Consider the following 17,904-nt stretch of genomic DNA (forward strand, 5'->3'; position numbering starts at 1 on the left):
CTGAGACTCCTATGAAGAACGTAATGAATGGTTACGTATTCTCTCGGTAATTTAGTGACACATTAATGATAACTAACCGTGGCACTCACTAACATTATTAATCAATTAATTTATTGTCTTTGGATTTTGTTGTACACACAGCCACCCAGTTACAAACGCACACACACAGTATTCATATGGAGTGTCTGTTGCTTGAGCGGCTCCACTGCTTTTGCGTAAAGACACGCTCTCCATCTGTGTCCAGTGTGCGGATTAGACGCTTATTATCCTCTTAGCTCTAAATGGCCCTACGTTCTTGCACTTCGCTGTCCATCTTATTTGTTGTCTAATACTTGGACTGGAGCGAAAGGAAATGGATCTCCGCGAGTAAAAAGAATCACCGTGGCCACCGTTCAGTTGCGCGCATTACGCGTGAATTGTCGGAACAGCCCTCTCCATCGTCTGTCAGAGCGCCTGTCAGAGCACCGTGGCTGCCCGTCCGTCCGTTAATGTGTCCCTCCCACTGATCTTTTGCAGACTGTAATCTTATCAGTGTCAAACCGTAGATGCCCTCTCCTCTCGGACATACCCTGCACGTCTTTGGATGGCGTTCGTTCCCAAAATTTGGATGAAAAACGTTTGTATTTAAGAAAACTTTTATCAGCGACGGGATTAGCTGCATTTACACGCGCGTTTGAATGTGTGGTAAAATGAACATTGGTCACTGGTTTTGAAAATCTCGACCAAAACAAGACATGGAATCTAAGTGCAAAGAAAGAAGTCTTTTGTATCTACTTTTCTTTGCAATTTGCACAGCCAACGTTTGCTTTTGTGCAAGAAGATCAAATGCTCGAAGGTCTGGTAAGTTCTGCAGCTAAAACCAGCTCCGACAAGGTGTTACGGTTATAACAATAGCCTAATCATTATTGATTTTTTAAGTTGGTCTTTATATTGAAGCCTTGTGGATGTAATCACAGTATTTGTATATGCTCATCATGTTTGCTGCATTACACCAGTAACGTTAAGTCTGCTTTAACCTTACACAATTTTATGCAAAGTTTTTCCATCATACCTAATATCTTAGTATTACTTTAATGTCCCTAAGAGACCTGTCCCTTTCATATTTTTTCCATATTCATAAAAAACCTGGTTTCATTACAAAAGATAAATGTTACTTGAATTTATTATCTGCTATTTCATTTCCAATTGCACATGCTTAAGAACAGTGCCTGAAGAGCAAGAAATGAGTAAATATTTATGGTCTGGACTGTAAAACCAGATAAAATGGAAATTTCTCATCTCAAGGCATACTTTATGATGATAAAAGCTGGCTACAAGTTTTACAGAATATGTCAGCTGGATAGAATGAAAGAAAATGAAATCTTCAGCTTTACTGGGGCAGCCATCATTAAACTTGCCAATGTGTCCTTTGGACAGAAATCCCTGGATGTTGATTTCATGATATGCGCACAGCCTCCACTCCCTCACTCTTTGTCCTTCTTTTCCCTTTCCTCACTTTGGTCCCCTTTCTTTCCTTTTCTTTCTCTTTCCATCACTTCCTTTTTCTCTCACTGTCACTCTGCCTGACTCTTGTATTTCTCCCGCCCTCACTCTTACGGGCCCACAGGCCACTGCAGGCTGACTTTCACATCTGTCTGTCAGCACAATAAACTCACCACAGTTTAGACTGCCAAAAACAGAATGATTTTACTTCTGTCTTCATGACTGCTAGTGACAATTGTACTTGTTTTTGTTCTGAGGTCTTTCAGACCTCATTCTTAGGGAGGGGAGAATGTCAACAGGACTCAGTGTCCACATGTGTCACATCTGTCTTTAATGAAAACACTTAAATTCAAGCTTAAAAATTAAGAAGGGGTCCACAGTGAATGACATCCAGGTGGTCTTTCTTTTTCAGGACTTTGACAGTTTTGCCCCCTTTTAAAATACAGATTAGTAATTGAACAAGTGAAAATGGTTGTTTTTTCATTTTTCCCATTTTTTTTCAAACATATTCCATCTCCTTACATTTAGTGCGTTAGATTTTATTTTTTTTTAGTAATTGTAAAAAGATTTGTGTAATTATCCCTTAGATTTGTTGAAGAGAACCATAAAAGCATGTGTCTTACTAAAAATGATCTCTGAATGGCTCATACCTGAAAAGACCTGCATTTCTTCATAAATGGATGATAGAGAATCAGAGGTAATAGGTGGCTCATTCAGAAAGAAAATATCTGAATATAAGATTTGATAATTGCTGATTGAGTGAGAGCAAATATTATGAAAGCAGCTTTTTGAAAGTGCCCTCGATCTTGTAGCACATGAAAAAAAAGACTTCATATTCACACATTTGAAACTGAGGAAAATCATGTGTTGCTGTGATGATGCATGGTACAGTTTGGACTTAAAATAAACAGTATTAACTTATGCTGGATATGCTGGTTTAACTGTATGTGACAGATGGAAATTTTGACATCGTACACTTACCAGCCAATTTACACTGATTGGAGCTCTTATTGCTTTCGGAGTTGTGTTAATTCTTCACTGGATAGATGCATCATGGTGTTGGAAACATTCCTCAGAGATTTTGGTCCATATTGGCACGTTATCGCAGTTACTGCAGATTTGTCGACTGCATCCATGATGCAAATCTCCTGATCCACCACATCCCAAAGGTGCTCTACTGGGGTGTGTTCTGGTGACTGCGGAGGCAATCGCAGTGAAGTAACTGTTGTGATTGAGAAACCAGTTTGAGATGATCTGAGCTTTGTGACTTGGCGTGCTAACCCACTGGAAGCAGCCATAAGAAAATACATCCCGTTATGTCTGTGGTCATGAAGGGATGCTCCCACCAGATGGATAGTTCACCACTGCTACCAGCCAACCAGGCAGGATGTATCCATGTTTCCATGTTGTTTAGACCAGGGGTAGGCAACTCCAGGCCTCAAGTGCTGGTGTCCTGCAGGTTTTAGATGTGTCCTTGATCCAACACAGCTGATTCAAATTGCTAAATTACCTCCTTAACATATCTTGAAGTTCTCCAGAGGCCTGGTAATGAACTAATCATTTGATTCAGGTGTGTAGACCCAGGGTAACATCTAAAACCTGCAGGACACCGACCCTTGAGGCCTGGAGTTGCCTACCCCTGTTTTACACCAAATTCTGGCCCTACCATCCAAATGTAAAAACAGAAATTGAAACTCATAACACCAAGCAACCAGTTTTCCAAATCTTATATTGACCCATTTTGGTGAGCTCGAGAGAATCATAGCCTGTTCTTATCTAACGGGACTGGGACCTGGTGTGGTCTTCTGCTTCTGTAGACCATCTACTTCAGGCTTGTCCATTGTTCATGTTGTCCGTTCAGAAATGCTCTTCTGCATATCTTGACGAAATGAGTGGTTATTTAAGTTAGTGTTGCCTTCCTATCAGCTCAAAGCAGTCAGGCCATTCTTCTCTGACTTCTGGTATCAACAAGGGATTTCTACCCAGGGAACTGCTGCGCACATGATGCTTTCTCTTTTTTGTATCATTTTCTGTAAACACTAAAGATGGTTCTGCAGAAAAAAAAATCCCCGTATATCAACAGTTTTGCAGAAAATTACTTAAAACACCTTTCTTCCCCATTCTGATGCTCATTTTGAACTTCACCATGTCTTTAGGGTGAAAGCAACAGTTTGGCTTTTCAAATGGAAATTTTACTATTATGCATATTCATTAAAAAAATATGTTAATAAGAAGCAAGTCTGTTACTTTATCAAGAGACAGTGAGAGTGTGCAGCTTGTGGACATTGAGGTCTTTAATGTTTGGCCATACTCGAATGTGATCTCCGATATAGATATGATTGATCAATATTTGTTTTGTTAACATGAGTTTCAGAGAGGACCACACGCCAGACACCCATAAATCCTCTTTCACAAGTGGCACAGTAACGATTCGGCCACTTGAACCTCAGAGTGGTTATTTTGGCTAAATCAACTCTCAAGGTTTGTGTGAGTCGGTGCTGAGTGTTTTTAACACTGCTTCTCTGCGCTGAATCAGCCACCTTGAGTAGCTGTGAATGCGCCCAGAGATGAAGACTTACACATGCTGCAGAGCACTTCTGAATGGCATCTTACAGAAACGTTCTGCAGGTTGTTTCATAACAAGGTTTTAAATATGAACCTTTTTAATAGTGTTTCATTAAAAAAAAAAAGTGCAAACCTCTATATGTTTGAAGGGAAAAAATTTGCACGGAAGACAAATGGTAACTGCTAAACACCATGAGTGTCAGATGGCTATATCAAGCTTTTCTCGACACACAATTAAGTGCAATAACAGTTTCACAGCAGTTCATTCAAAGGTATTAAAAGTCACATCGATCCATCATGTAGTTTGTTGTAAGTTTTCAGACATACAGTTAATGATTCACAGAGACCCCTCTCTCTATCTCTATCTGAAATCTGTGAGTTCAGCGCACCCATGTGTTTGCTTGGAACACACCCCTGGGGAGAGATAAATGATCAGGGAATTCATCTGACATGTTTCATTATCCACTCAGGTGAAAGAGCAGAGACAAGGGTGCGAGAAAGGAAAAGAGATGACGGAAAAAGAGGGTCGAAGCGGGCAGGAGTAAGGTCATCCTGAGAGGGAGAAAAGGGTAGTCACGGGAAAGAAAATACAGGAACAGTGGAAAAGAGGAGTGATGTGTTGCTACATGGAATTTCAATTAACAGCACTCTGCTTTGCTATATTTACGTTTCTTTGATTTCAATACCAGTTCATGGCTGTAAAAGCTAGCACAGACTGTCAGTCAGACAGAAAAATTGTGGCTGATCTTTTTAATATTTGAGATTTTGAACCAAACGCTCGCATTTCATATTTTTTAATGAGGTAAATCTATCTGCAAGCACACTAAAATACATCAAATTGAGGTGCTGTAGAGCAATATTTAGCATTTTTATGGCAAATATTCACTATATACAAATATTTTGACAAAAAAGTGTCCGAATATGAATCTGTAAACGTCGCTGTCTGCTCATGCTTCTCCACATGACACGTCACAGGACATTAGAAGCCAGTAGAAGTCCTAATGATCGACAGCTCCGTAGCTGCTCTTTCTTGCTCTTTTAAGAACTTTTCTAAGTACTGTGTTTTAAAGCTGTTGCTGAACACTGGGAAGGCAATTACATACCTTTGTAGTATCTAGAACCATGAAAAAAATGACATCTGAAGTCAGAGTCAGTTGATATTATAAGCCAGAACATCAAGTTACAGGTTATGCCAACTAAGTGGTCCATTTGTTCACCACACAAATGCACTCAAGTGGAAAAGAGTGTAATTTCTTTCCAGACTGCTACTAACTGTTGGGAAATATGTTGCAACAGACTTTATTTTGTTCAAAACTGGCAGCAAAGCACCAATCCAGAGGTTAGGCAATGGTGCACACTTTGCAAGCAACCTCTTTATTTTTTTTCTTCAAAAAACAAAAACAACAAACGAGTGCTTGAATAGTAACACAGAACAAACATATCTGTACCACTTTATTGTTATTAGTTTATTATAACAATCCATGAAATTCTGCCTTTTCACCAAGGTCTTCAAGCTTACCTTAACGATTTATTGATCAACAATTTTAATAAGCATTGTAATTATGATTCTTAAAAATATGGTGTGCATTGTCAACATGTAGAAAGTACTAAGTAAAGATTTAAAATATCACATTTGAAATCTGCATTACAACATTTTTGTAGACTTAAGACTGGGAAACAGCCTCAGAACACAACACTGATATTTTGTGGTGAGCATGTTAGCTAAACAGCTAATGATTTAGCAGACACAAAGCAGCATTCATGTTCATCTGAGGTGTTGTTACTGGCCACAGTGTAACTGTAACTGAGATAGTTACACTCAATTTTATTGAGTTTTGGTCTATAACAATTCCTGATGAAAATATCGGCCTGATTGGCTGCTAATCCCACCAAGTCACACCTACAGGGAAGGTACTGTACAATAACACACTGATGATGATATTTCTTCATCGGTTTGTTTGTTTATACGTTTAATAGAAAAGTGAATTTTGGAATTATGGTTAATATGAAAATATTTATTCCAGCAGCTTTAGGTTTATGTTGTAAATTTTATTTTATCATTTACTGAACGGTGCTGATAGCAGGACATCAAGATTCTTTGCAATGAAATCCAAACTAATTCCATAATGTATCTGGCATAACATTATTTAAGTCCAAAACTAGGTGGTCACAGCTTTCTAATACAACCAAACTTGTACTTTCCTCCCTTGTATATCTCCTCTTTCCCTCACTGATTATATCTGTCACTAAGTGTGTCGTCTCTGTGTAACCAGATCGCCTGAGTCCTCCATTAGACATCCAGCTGGAGACAATCAACTGCACTGCCTTCAGTGTACGATGGAAGATGCCCCGGAGACATGTTAGCACCATCACTGGATATAAGGTAATTAGAGACACATAATGTAATTTAACAACTGAAGCAATATTTCAGTTGTTATATTACATTATGTCACTAGGTATGTTGGTAAGGGTTTTTTTTTTTTAATATTTGTATCAGCATTCTTCCTGCTTATAGGTCGGATTCTTCTATCAAGTCCCACATTACAAATATACAGTTTATGCAAGTTTAGCATTTGCTTTGTACTTTTACTCTACAGGGAGAGGGGGCAAAAGTTAAACTTCCACCGGTTATACATAATTGTTTTGTAATGCACAACTGCCAGAAAAATACCAGCAATGATGAAATGAACTGGTGGTAATGCCAAACCAATAGAGAGGACAGATTTGGAACTACTGTTCTTAAACTACTGAAAAACCAAGGCCTGAGTCATACCAGTCAAAGATGTGTGTTCTCTGAGCAGCTGAGACGTGGAGGTGTCACTGGTTGAAATCAGTTGTAAAGAACCTCCTTGTGACTAGTTTGCTCCCTAACAGATTGCTGCTGCAGTTGCCAGTAGTTTGCATAGATGATGGCGATTTGCCATTTATTTTCAGAGATGCAGGAAAACTTGAAGAAAATGCGATGCAAATAGGAAATGGGAAAGATTCTCCTTGTCTGTCCCAAAGAGTCACACTAAATTAACAAAACAACAACAACAAAATCCATTCAGATTGTATTCAAGTTCTTTCCTCCAGAAATGAGCCGCCAAATCAAATAAAACTTAAGAAACTGGTCACACATTATGAATTCAAGGCAATTTTAAATGACTTGGTGGCAGTTATTTCAGGCTATGAATCTTTTGCTTTAATATTATTACCTTTATTTCTGGCATTAGAAAATTACTTTTTCTAAGTTATACATTTTTTTTATTGAATCTGAAGTATATAAAATTTGGTTGTTTCTGTATTTTATTTCTATTTTTTGCCTGTGCTTAACCAGTGTGTAGATTTGGATATATACAGTGGCTTGCAAAAGTATTCGGCCCCCTTGAACTTTTCCACATTTTGTCACATTACAGCCACAAACATGAATCAATTTTATTGGAATTCCACGTGAAAGACCAATACAAAGTGGTGTACACGTGAGAAGCGGAACGAAAATCATACATGATTCCAAACATTTTTTACAAATAAATAACTGAAAAGTGGGGTATGCGTAATTATTCAGCCCCCTGAGTCAATACTTTGTAGAACCACCTTTTGCTGCAATTACAGCTGCCAGTCTTTTAGGGTATGTCTCTACCAGCTTTGCACATCTAGAGACTGAAATTCTTGCCCATTCTTCTTTGCAAAACAGCTCCAGCTCAGTCAGATTAGATGGACAGCGTTTATGAACAGCAGTTTTCAGATCTTGCCACAGATTCTGGATTGGATGTAGATCTGGACTTTGACTGGGCCATTCTAACACATGGATATGTTTTGTTTTAAACCATTCCATTGTTGCCCTGGCTTTATGTTTAGGGTCGTTGTCCTGCTGGAAGGTGAACCTCCGCCCCAGTCTCAAGTCTTTGCAGACTCCAAGAGGTTTTCTTCAAGATTGCCCTGTATTTGGCTCCATCCATCTTCCCATTAACTCTGACCAGCTTCCCTGTCCCTGCTGAAGAGAAGCACCCCCAGAGCATGATGCTGCCACCACCATATTTGACAGTGGGGATGGTGTGTTCAGAGTGATGTGCAGTGTTAGTTTTCCACCACACATAGAGTTTTGCATTTTGGCCAAAAAGTTCCATTTTGGTCTCATCTGACCAGAGCACCTTCTTCCACATGTTTGCTGTGTCCCCCACATGGCTTGTGGCAAACTGCAAACGGGACTTCTTATGGTTTTCTGTTAACAATGGCTTTCTTCTTGCCACTCTTCCATAAAGGCCAACTTTGTGCAGTGCACGACTAATAGTTGTCCTATGGACAGATTCCCCCACCTGAGCTGTAGATCTCTGCAGCTCGTCCAGAGTCACCATGGGCCTCTTGGCTGCATTTCTGATCAGCGCTCTCCTTGTTTGGCCTGTGAGTTTAGGTGGACAGCCTTGTCTTGGTAGGTTTACAGTTGTGCCATACTCCTTCCATTTCTGAATGATGGCTTGAACACTGCTCCGTGGGATGTTCAAGGCTTGGGAAATCTTTTTGGAGCCTAAGCCTGCTTTAAATTTCTCAATAACTTTATCTCTGACCTGTCTGGTGTGTTCTTTGGACTTCATGGTGTTGTTGCTCCCAATATTCTCTTAGACAACCTCTGAGGCCATCACAGGGCAGTTGTGGAGCTGTTTTGCAAAGAAGAATGGGCAAGGATTTCAGTCTCTAGATGTGCAAAGCTGGTAGAGACATACCCTAAAAGACTGGCAGCTGTAATTGCAGCAAAAGGTGGTTCTACAAAGTATTGACTCAGGGGGCTGAATAATTACGCACACCCCACTTTGCAGTTATTTATTTGTAAAAAATGTTTGGAATCATGTATGATTTTCGTTCCACTTCTCACGTGTACACCACTTTGTATTGGTCTTTCACGTGGAATTCCAATAAAATTGATTCATGTTTGTGGCTGTAATGTGACAAAATGTGGAAAAGTTCAAGGGGGCCGAATACTTTTGCAAGCCACTGTATATATGTATATGTGCTATTAATTTATGCAACTTATGTTTGACTACTGTCCTTCTTGGCCAGGACATGCTATTAATTTCAAGAGTTTATTTTTCTTGGTTAATTAAAGGTTACATAAAATAACAACAAATAAAAAATAGGGAGTGTAGAAGAAGAAGAAACATTTCTGGTTTGCACTGCACTTTTCACAGTTTAACTACGACTTACCGAGTAGTTTGCAAGTGTTTGTAAAGCAATAGCAAGGAAGTTTTGGAGCAGCACCATACACTTCTTTTGCAACTGATTTTCACAACAACATTTAGGCAACAACAGCAGGTTGTTGTCAGATTTAACAACTGACAACAACCTGCAGCAACTACTTGCCAATCAGTTGCAGAGTACACATTCAGCACCCTAGAAACAAGTGATTCTCCTGGCTTGCATGGCTGCAGCTTTAGACATCAAGTAGATAGAGACAGTCATCATCCTTCAACAGTCACTCACAGCCTTTGGGGAATACTAACTTTTCCCTTGCTACCAGTGGTATCTAGATGGTCACCAACCAGCCTACAGGCCATGTGAATGGAGCTTTCACACCCTTGTATCACTTTGTTGTTTTCTAACATCACATCCAATCAGTAGCTAATCAACATGAAATTGTCTTATTCCTAGGACATACATGTTATTTGTGTAACCTTATTATCTATAAATTGGGCCAAATAACAAACTGTTTCACTTTATATTTTTTCTGCTCATTCTTGTTTAGAGGTCATTTGTGTGAACTGAGCAACTCAAATGCAATCTCGTGTGTTCCTGTCCATTAATGTATTAATGACAGCACACTGTACATTCTAATTTGTTCAGAGTGATATACATATATCACTAGGTTCAACCGTGTTAGATAGGAGTCACAATTTTATTGGAAAAATGACATACATATGGAAAAGTTCATACATAAAGGGGGAAGTTGTCAGATTAAAGGAAAGGCGTACATGTCTGAATGGGGCAGGAGAAGCAGCTGAAAGACTTTGTTACTTTTTTAATCAGATAGACTACATTTGCACATTTTATCTCTCAGCATAGTCTTAGTATTTTATTAAACTCTCGGCTGATGTATGTCTACATTTATCTGAAAAATATCCAGCTCCGTTCCACATCTTTAACCCCTGATATAGGCGATCATAGAAACTTTTCTATTTTGCTCTGTTTGCTGTGCTCCTCTAGAATCCAATAGCAAAGGATTCCCATGTTCTGCTGAACTTTTGGTTTTTAACAATAGAAGGTTGTGAACTTTTTTATGAAATGAGTCATACAACAAACTTGCATCACAAGTTTAGAGTAGCTAGATATTTAATGTTGGTGTAATTAAACATTTTACATATCTTTCATAGTAAAGTCTTAAGCCAGATGTTAGCTACCTTATTCATAAAAATTGAAATCCTGTTATCCTCGGTTTGAATATGGATGTTTCATTGTGGAGGACTTCTTTCTAGTTTGAACCATTTTTATTTTTTGAGTCCAAGTGTCCCAGAAAAAAAATGTTTAAAACCAAGAGAAAAAAAAAGTATTTGGTTTTCCCAGAAGTGGACTTACATAATTCTTTCAAGAGCTCTTTCAAAATGCATAGAAAGGTTTTTCAAACTGGCAAACATAAAGAACAAATTCTCTGATATGTCACAAATCAAATTTTCTCTCTTTTTCCTTTGAAAAAATTTTCCATTTCCTTCTGCACACCACTGGCATGAGTGGCCCCCACTTTCTTTTTTCTGCTTCTAAAGTGCTGTCATCTCACTGTCCACTAAGAGGGCCTTGAGCGCTAGATTGATATTTGAAAGTTCTGGTTTTGGGGTGGAACCCTTTCACGATATGATTTTTTACAGGGACAGTATAGCCATGCAAGATGTGGTCACAAATCTTTATTTATTGTCTGCTCCACTCTATGCAAGCTGCACTTTAAACACTAAAGTCGGCCTGGCTTTTTTCAGTTTCCGTTCACTAATGAACAAAAAAAGTTGCAGGGAAGTTTTAACATAAAATCGACTGACTGCAAATTTGATTTATTATTGAGCGACCAGTACGTGCCTGTATCCATGTCCTGTTATATTGTATATACATATTATATACATGTTATTTTAGCTGATTGTTAGGTAATTTTAGGAAGGAAGCAACATCATTATATATCACAATATTCAGCTTGTGTTGATTTAAATGAGATGTTAAGGTTGTGAAATTAAAACAATACGCTAGTTTTATAAGACACTGCAGGTGCATCAGTACTAAGAGTAGGTCATTTTCAGCCCATTGGTCTGTGCTTGTTAGGGAATACGACATTGTAAGATCTGATTTAGATAAAAAAGTAATATTTAAGTTTTGAGTATGTAAAATGTCATAAAATTACAGTGAAACAATGCTGTTATAAGGTGTGTGTGTATATATATATGTATACACACACACACACACACACACACACACACACACACACACACACACACACACACACACACACACACACACACACACACACACACACACACATATAAGTTATATAAAATCTTTCATTTTAGCCCATTTGTAGATGGTTTCTAGGCAACATGATAACATGGTAACATCTGATGTAGACCTTCAGGGGACTGAGATGTACCTGTTGCTTTTTGGTTGCTCAGCTCCTGATATAAAGTCATCAACAACAACAAAAAAAGAGATTATTTTGTAACACGAGTCATAATTTTAGTTTTTCCTCTCTTTGAATGTGGTATACTCTAAGACAACCCAAACCCTTGCTTCCTTCCTTCTTCCCTTGTTTTTGTTTTGAGTCACCCATTAGCAATTTGTGGATCAGTATGACTGCATGTGCTCTGCTTTTGACCATATGTCTTCACTAAGAGGATTAGTCAACTACAGAGCTACCCCATAAACATGCAGGGTGGCCAGTTGATTTAAGTTTACAAACAGTCTTCTCTGTTTCCTCAGAAATTGTTTCTAGCGAGCCCTCTTTTGACATTGTTGTCGCTATGTCTTTAAAACGGAAAGGCAAAAACCAAAGAAACCAAAAACTCATTGCATTTTATGAATGTTTGTATCGTCCAGGTTTTCTACACAGAGATGAAGAATGGCCGTACAGTAGGGACTGCGTCTATAATGGAGGTCCCGCTCAGCTTGGACATGCTGACTACTGTTAGTATCCAAAGATACATTCACCTGTAATAAGTGTTGCATTTTTAGCAGTCACTTGTAGACAATGGTGTATTTGCTTAGAGGAAACCTGAATGGATGTTGCAGTTTGAACTTGTTATTAAAGTCCTAACACTGTGATTTTATGCAAACATCGGCTTTTTTCTTTTTCAAAGGGACAATTTGATGGACAAGCAAGCTTTGTAAGTACCATGCTAGCCACTGCTTTCCACATTATGCCTTTTCTCTATAAAATTATATGCTTCTCCTGCTTTATTGTCACGACTGACATTTATTTGTGGACCTGATATTATTTCCACTCTGATGCTGAGAAAATCCCTAATTAATAATGTCATCCTTGCTTTCTTTTGTTCTACTTCATCCCTCTCTCTTTCTAACCATCATTGCCCTGCTTCTTTATCGCTTTCCTACATTCACCTTCTAGGATGTGGACATCAGTAATCTGAAGGTGAACACTAAATACAGAGTCAGTGTTGGAGCATATGGCTGGGCAGGGGAGGGAAGACCCAGCATGCCCAGAGACATCAGCACTGCTTCACAGGGTAAGAATATGTGAGTAGACGGAGATCATTTTACAGTCGATGCCAGTAGTTTTACAGTAGTTCGTTTACACCATTCACTGACTACAGTTTCTTTCCCCTGGCATTAGAAATGTGCATGCCCCCTTCACCCCCCTCCCAGCCCACTGTCATGGCCGTATCCGACACAGAGCTGGCGCTATCGTGGCAGCAAGGCGAGAGCGACGGAAGCGCACCTGTTCTTCACTTCCTGGTAGCTTACATCAGGTCAGTCAGAACTGACCGGTTTCATCACTGTCGACTTGATGTTAATACATAGGACACATGCACCAGCACAAACACCAGTCACCTCTTTTACATCAACACAACACCAGTGCTGGTTTGGAGCTAGTTCTGGCTTGCTGGCTTTTGAGAACCAGCCAATTTGTTTTGACAGTTTTGAGAGCTGAACATTACATAAAATAAAAATAGTGGCAAACAGACGGTGCAAACCGCGTCCTCCATAACATCAGTAGTTCCAACTTTAGGAGTAGTAATTTTACTGTATGGTTCTGTACAGCTGTCAACTTCAGCACCAGAAGGTGTTTTTTGAGTCGAAATGGCGTAAAAAAAAAAAAAAAATTTATGCAAGCACTTAAAAAACAGCTCATATATGTACTTAACAAGTTAAGACTGAGTGTTGTTGTCATGGAGGAAAAGAGCAGACCTAAAAGAACAGTTCTGCAAAATCTTATTTTCCATTTTGCTAGGAGTGTTAGGAGATCAACTCGACTTTCATGTCTATAAACCAAATGTGAAATGTGTATTTGATTTTCAGGTACACCAGCAATGACAAACCCTGTTGCGTTGATATCTAACATTTAGCCAGGAGCTTTCCCTGCTACCGAGCTGTATGCTTTTACTTCACATCAACTACATGAATGCATCTTACAACACCTCAGGGTGTCCGAACCCCAGAGTTAAAAACTACTGCTTAAAAGGTTCAAAACATAGATACCACAACCTCTCATTCTTTGGGTGTTTTATCCTTCCATGGGCTGAAACGTAAAAACAGCAACTTCTCATTGCAGATTTACTTAATCAGATACCTTGAGTTGACTTTGAAAGGGTCTGCCACTACAGTGCTGCAAAGCAACCTGAAGTGACTCTCAGTAAAATCAAATTTTGTTGCTTGCACTTGTTTTTTAGGACAGTGGTTTCCCCAGCATTCAGTTTTTATGATTTGCTTCCTGAAGTTGATCAACTCCTCAGTCTTTTGAGGCTCTTGACATGGAACATGCAGACGCTGGACACATGACAACATCTGTTGTGTGTCCAGCAGGACCTTTTCACTGCTAAAGCAATAATAATGTTTTCATTATTAGACGTGATTAACATCTAGGAATAAATCAATAATATACAGTGTTAATCAGTAACAGTTTTGAAAGCTAGCAGAGCGCTAATAATGTACTTAAAAGAAACCATATTTCAAACAAAATTCAGCTGGTCTGCATTAACGGATGTAGAGATCTGCACCTACTCAGATTCAAATAACTAAACAGGGCACACACAGCTCTCTTTCACAGTGACTTTCATGAGGCTTTTCCTGTCTGTTCAGTGTAAGCTTTTGTGTTTTGACATAAGGGTCAGTTGTGACATGTGAAAGAATGAGTTTCATTCTTTGTTTAGTAATGTTCAGCCACACACACACAAACGCACACATAGAAGCACTCAGATAAAGAACCTCCCATGTCTAGACAAGTGTTCTTCCAAAAAAGTTGAGGTCAGAAATAATTTGTCTCGAATTGTCTGATGATTTGCCAGATATTTTTTTTTCTGTGAAATATCAGATGGTATTTAAAAGACATGTTTAAAAGCAAGTCATAAAAGAAAGAAGAGTTTAAAAGCTATAAAAAGAAGCAAGCTTTAAAAAACACAGCAGTGTCGCCCTTCACGGTGCAGAATCAACACCCCGCGAATGAGCAAAGAGAGGAGAGACGGGTGGGCTGAAAAACACTTACTGTGAGCGAGCAGACAAGAATAAGTGTCTGTTTGCATGCGGGGAGATTTTCAACACAGAAGGGCCATCTCAGAGGCAAATCTTTGTCCCCCCTTACATCAAACGAGGCCTCACTGAAGAGAGTGGAAGCTGCTGTTGAAGATGCCTCTTTTCAAGAGAGAGTTATGGCCCCAGGCTGCCTGAATCAGGCAAAGAAAGGAAGCTGGAGATTAAGGAAAAGTTCAAGACTTCACTGTTTTAGTTTTTTCTTGACTTTTACGATAATCAAAAATGTTCTTTAAGGATCTCCAGAGTGGTAGTATGACAACAACAAAAACAACAAAGAAACAAATAATCAGTCAAATAATCTCTCTTTTATTCTTTGAAAACTCTTTTTACAACTTTAATTATTCAGATTCAATCTTGAAACTGTACTCCATGCCACTGCTTATAGATTTTTTTTTTTTCAGTAGGGACAACACAATCAAGTGGAAGATTACACCACAGTTTCGATCCCTCACAAAAACATACCGTCATTCTAAAAACAATTACTTTGGAGAGATTTTGAGTGTAATCACCCTTTTTTTTCATTGATTTCTAAAAGACAAAATAACTGAGGAGTAAAAAAAAAAGATAATTGATGTCTTTGAAACGATCAAACATCAAATGAGTGTCAAATTAATCTTCTTATATTTGTATCTTTATGCCTGTACTGTCTTTTCTTTTCTCAGGCCAGAAATGGACACAGAGTGGACATACATTCGTGAGCCCATTGAGACTAACTCCATGGTTCTGAAAGGGTTACTTCCAGAAACAGAGTACCAGTTTGTTGTCAGGGCGGTCAACAAACACGGAGTTAGCCCACCCAGTCCTATCAACAACCCCGTGCGCACGCTCGGTAAGGCTGAATGTTGATATCTGAGCCAGAGTTTTATGTCGCGGTGGCCATGCGCCCTCATTACTCTTTTTAGAACCACATTTTGAAACAAGCTCTTTTTCAGTATAGTTTAAACAATACACCCACGCTAAACAAAACAGACTATGCATATTATTGCATTACCAAACTAATCCTCATGCTTTACAAAACACCCCGGTGTTCCTGTGGAGTCAGTGAAATTCTCTCTCAGCAGTGTGCAGCAATAGTAAATCATGTAAGAAAGCACCAAAACATTACAGATGACTGTTAAATCACATTATTATTAACATATTCTATCTCCTGACCAACACTGTGTGAGTCTACTGATCTGAATGAAACTGGCCAATATATTATATTCACAAATATTTTTCAGATGTCTTAAAAATTTTGCTTTTTTTTGTTTGTAGTTTTTTTTTTGGAGGCCAAAATCTCCTCAAACCTCATGTGACGTAAAAATGATTTAACTCGGGTAAGGCTTTGGCATGGAAACACTGTGTGCAGTTTGAATGTAGGACAGCACCCGGCAGTGTGTCAGTGGGTTTTTGTGACCAAAGCCTTGGATAATGGAGATACGGCGCAACAAAGTCATTTACATTATTATTTTTGATGTAACCTCCTGCTGTGGGCAAGATAGGGTTGGGGGGATGGAAGGAGCTGATTGATATTAAAACGCACATGTATTCATACAGGTGTGTATGTGCTAGAAACACACGCACAAAAATGTGCAATAATAATGTCAAACGTATCGAGGATGAAGTCACCTAAAGATTAATGGGCATGGTGTTACGCTTGTTTGCGTGAGTGTGAGCTGCAGTGCATGTCGGGCTTCAGCTTTTTACATCTATAACTACTGAAATTAAACAGCCATGTAAACACAATCACATTATCCAGGTTTCTCTTCTGTGACCTGCAGGCGACACCGCTTCCAACGCTGTGTTAGCTGTCTGATTGTTGTAAACTGCTCTGATTGAAACAAGAGCCTTAAGTCCTGCGAGACCGCTCAGAGAGACAGTGCAGGAGCGGCAGACAGGGAGACAGATTCAGTTAAAAAGACATTGTTAAGAATGATGCGAAGGAAAGTTACACGAACACCATACAGTGGGCGAATTACAGAGGCAGACCGACAGAAATTGCGGGTCTAGGGAAGCGTGGTTTCTCAGCAGGGGATAAAAGCGGGTTACGTCCGAGTCTCATCAGACAGGATTAAGGATGGGATGCCAGACCCCTTCTCTGCCCATGCACACGCCTAATGGATGCACACACACATGCACACAATGCACCATTGCTTCAGTGAGCAGCAGGCGTGGGCTTGACTGACTGACATACTTTTTTTGCCGCTCTTTCTGCAGCGGTTCTTGTTTGTGTGTGGTCAGAGTGGTTAGAAACAGGGTGGTATGGTTTGAGGGGGACTGTTACACAACAGCAGATTAGTTTGATGAGAGGTTTTTTTGGGCATCCCCCCTGCCTCTGTGCCAGCACTTGCTATTCAGTGGATTTAATGTCATTAGGCTGTGCTAATCACAGTTTAAATCTTGGCACTGTTTCAAACTTAAAAGTCAAGTTTTCTTTTTGTTTAGTTTTTGTAATGATATATTCAATAAATTATATATATATATACTGTATATTGTTATTTTATTTTTCAATTGTGCATAATCACTCCACAGCAATACACAAAGGTTTATGATTTTATCCCTCAGATTCCAGCATTTAGTACATTTACACAGTTAAGAGGAATGAAGGGGGGAGAAGAGCAAGAAGAAGGGGGGGCAGTGATTATGTAAGCTAAGATGAAGCTTTCTCAGAGTAAGAGGGATGGTGTGTGTGTGTGTGTGTGTGTGTGTGTGTGTGTGTGTGTGTGTGTGTGTGTGTGTGTGTGTGTGTGTGTGTGTGCGCTATGTTGAACATGCTCATATTGTTTTTGTTTGCTTTTCCATTCTAGTGTGTACAAAGGACATCATGAAGCTCTATACAAATATAAAAATGTATATTGTTTATCTAAAAAGCTGATTTATATTCCTCCTCAATTAGTTAACATGCATTTTATTGCTATTGTGAAATAAATTTGCAACAATTCCCAGGTTTTTATTGGAATCCAGGTATTTACTGTCTGGCTTTGTCTTTGCACACTGTGAGCTTCTTATGGCAGACTTCTGAATGGAGGAGACACTTTTCAGTATGTGGTGCAGCAGCCTCGGTACAGACTAACAGGTAGACTTACTGGGCTACCAGCAGCTGGATTACTATTGTCACCATTATCATAATCATAATATGAGAAGTATGATCACATTTGCCACTCCATC

At 39.1% G+C, this 17,904-nt stretch overlaps 1 protein-coding gene across 4 annotated transcripts in view; it reads left to right on the forward strand.

The window, feature by feature from the left end:
• Positions 1-263: 263 nt before the first annotated feature.
• Positions 264-17,904, forward strand: part of LOC116336440 (pikachurin) — a 28,302-nt gene continuing 10,661 nt past the window's right edge. For 3 of the 4 annotated variants that reach the window (XM_039620397.1, XM_039620399.1, XM_039620400.1), the window contains exons 1-8: positions 264-840; positions 6,321-6,430; positions 12,088-12,174; positions 12,348-12,374; positions 12,617-12,734; positions 12,842-12,977; positions 15,420-15,586; positions 17,738-17,812. In XM_039620397.1, the coding sequence (XP_039476331.1) occupies positions 735-840; positions 6,321-6,430; positions 12,088-12,174; positions 12,348-12,374; positions 12,617-12,734; positions 12,842-12,977; positions 15,420-15,586; positions 17,738-17,812 (826 nt within the window). In that variant the 5' untranslated portion in view covers positions 264-734. The remainder of the gene's footprint in view (positions 841-6,320; positions 6,431-12,087; positions 12,175-12,347; positions 12,375-12,616; positions 12,735-12,841; positions 12,978-15,419; positions 15,587-17,737; positions 17,813-17,904) is intronic. The other variant, XM_039620398.1, reaches the window with a different exon arrangement.

Source organism: Oreochromis aureus, linkage group 12 (assembly GCF_013358895.1).
Source record: "Oreochromis aureus strain Israel breed Guangdong linkage group 12, ZZ_aureus, whole genome shotgun sequence".
Taxonomy (NCBI): domain Eukaryota; kingdom Metazoa; phylum Chordata; class Actinopteri; order Cichliformes; family Cichlidae; genus Oreochromis; species Oreochromis aureus.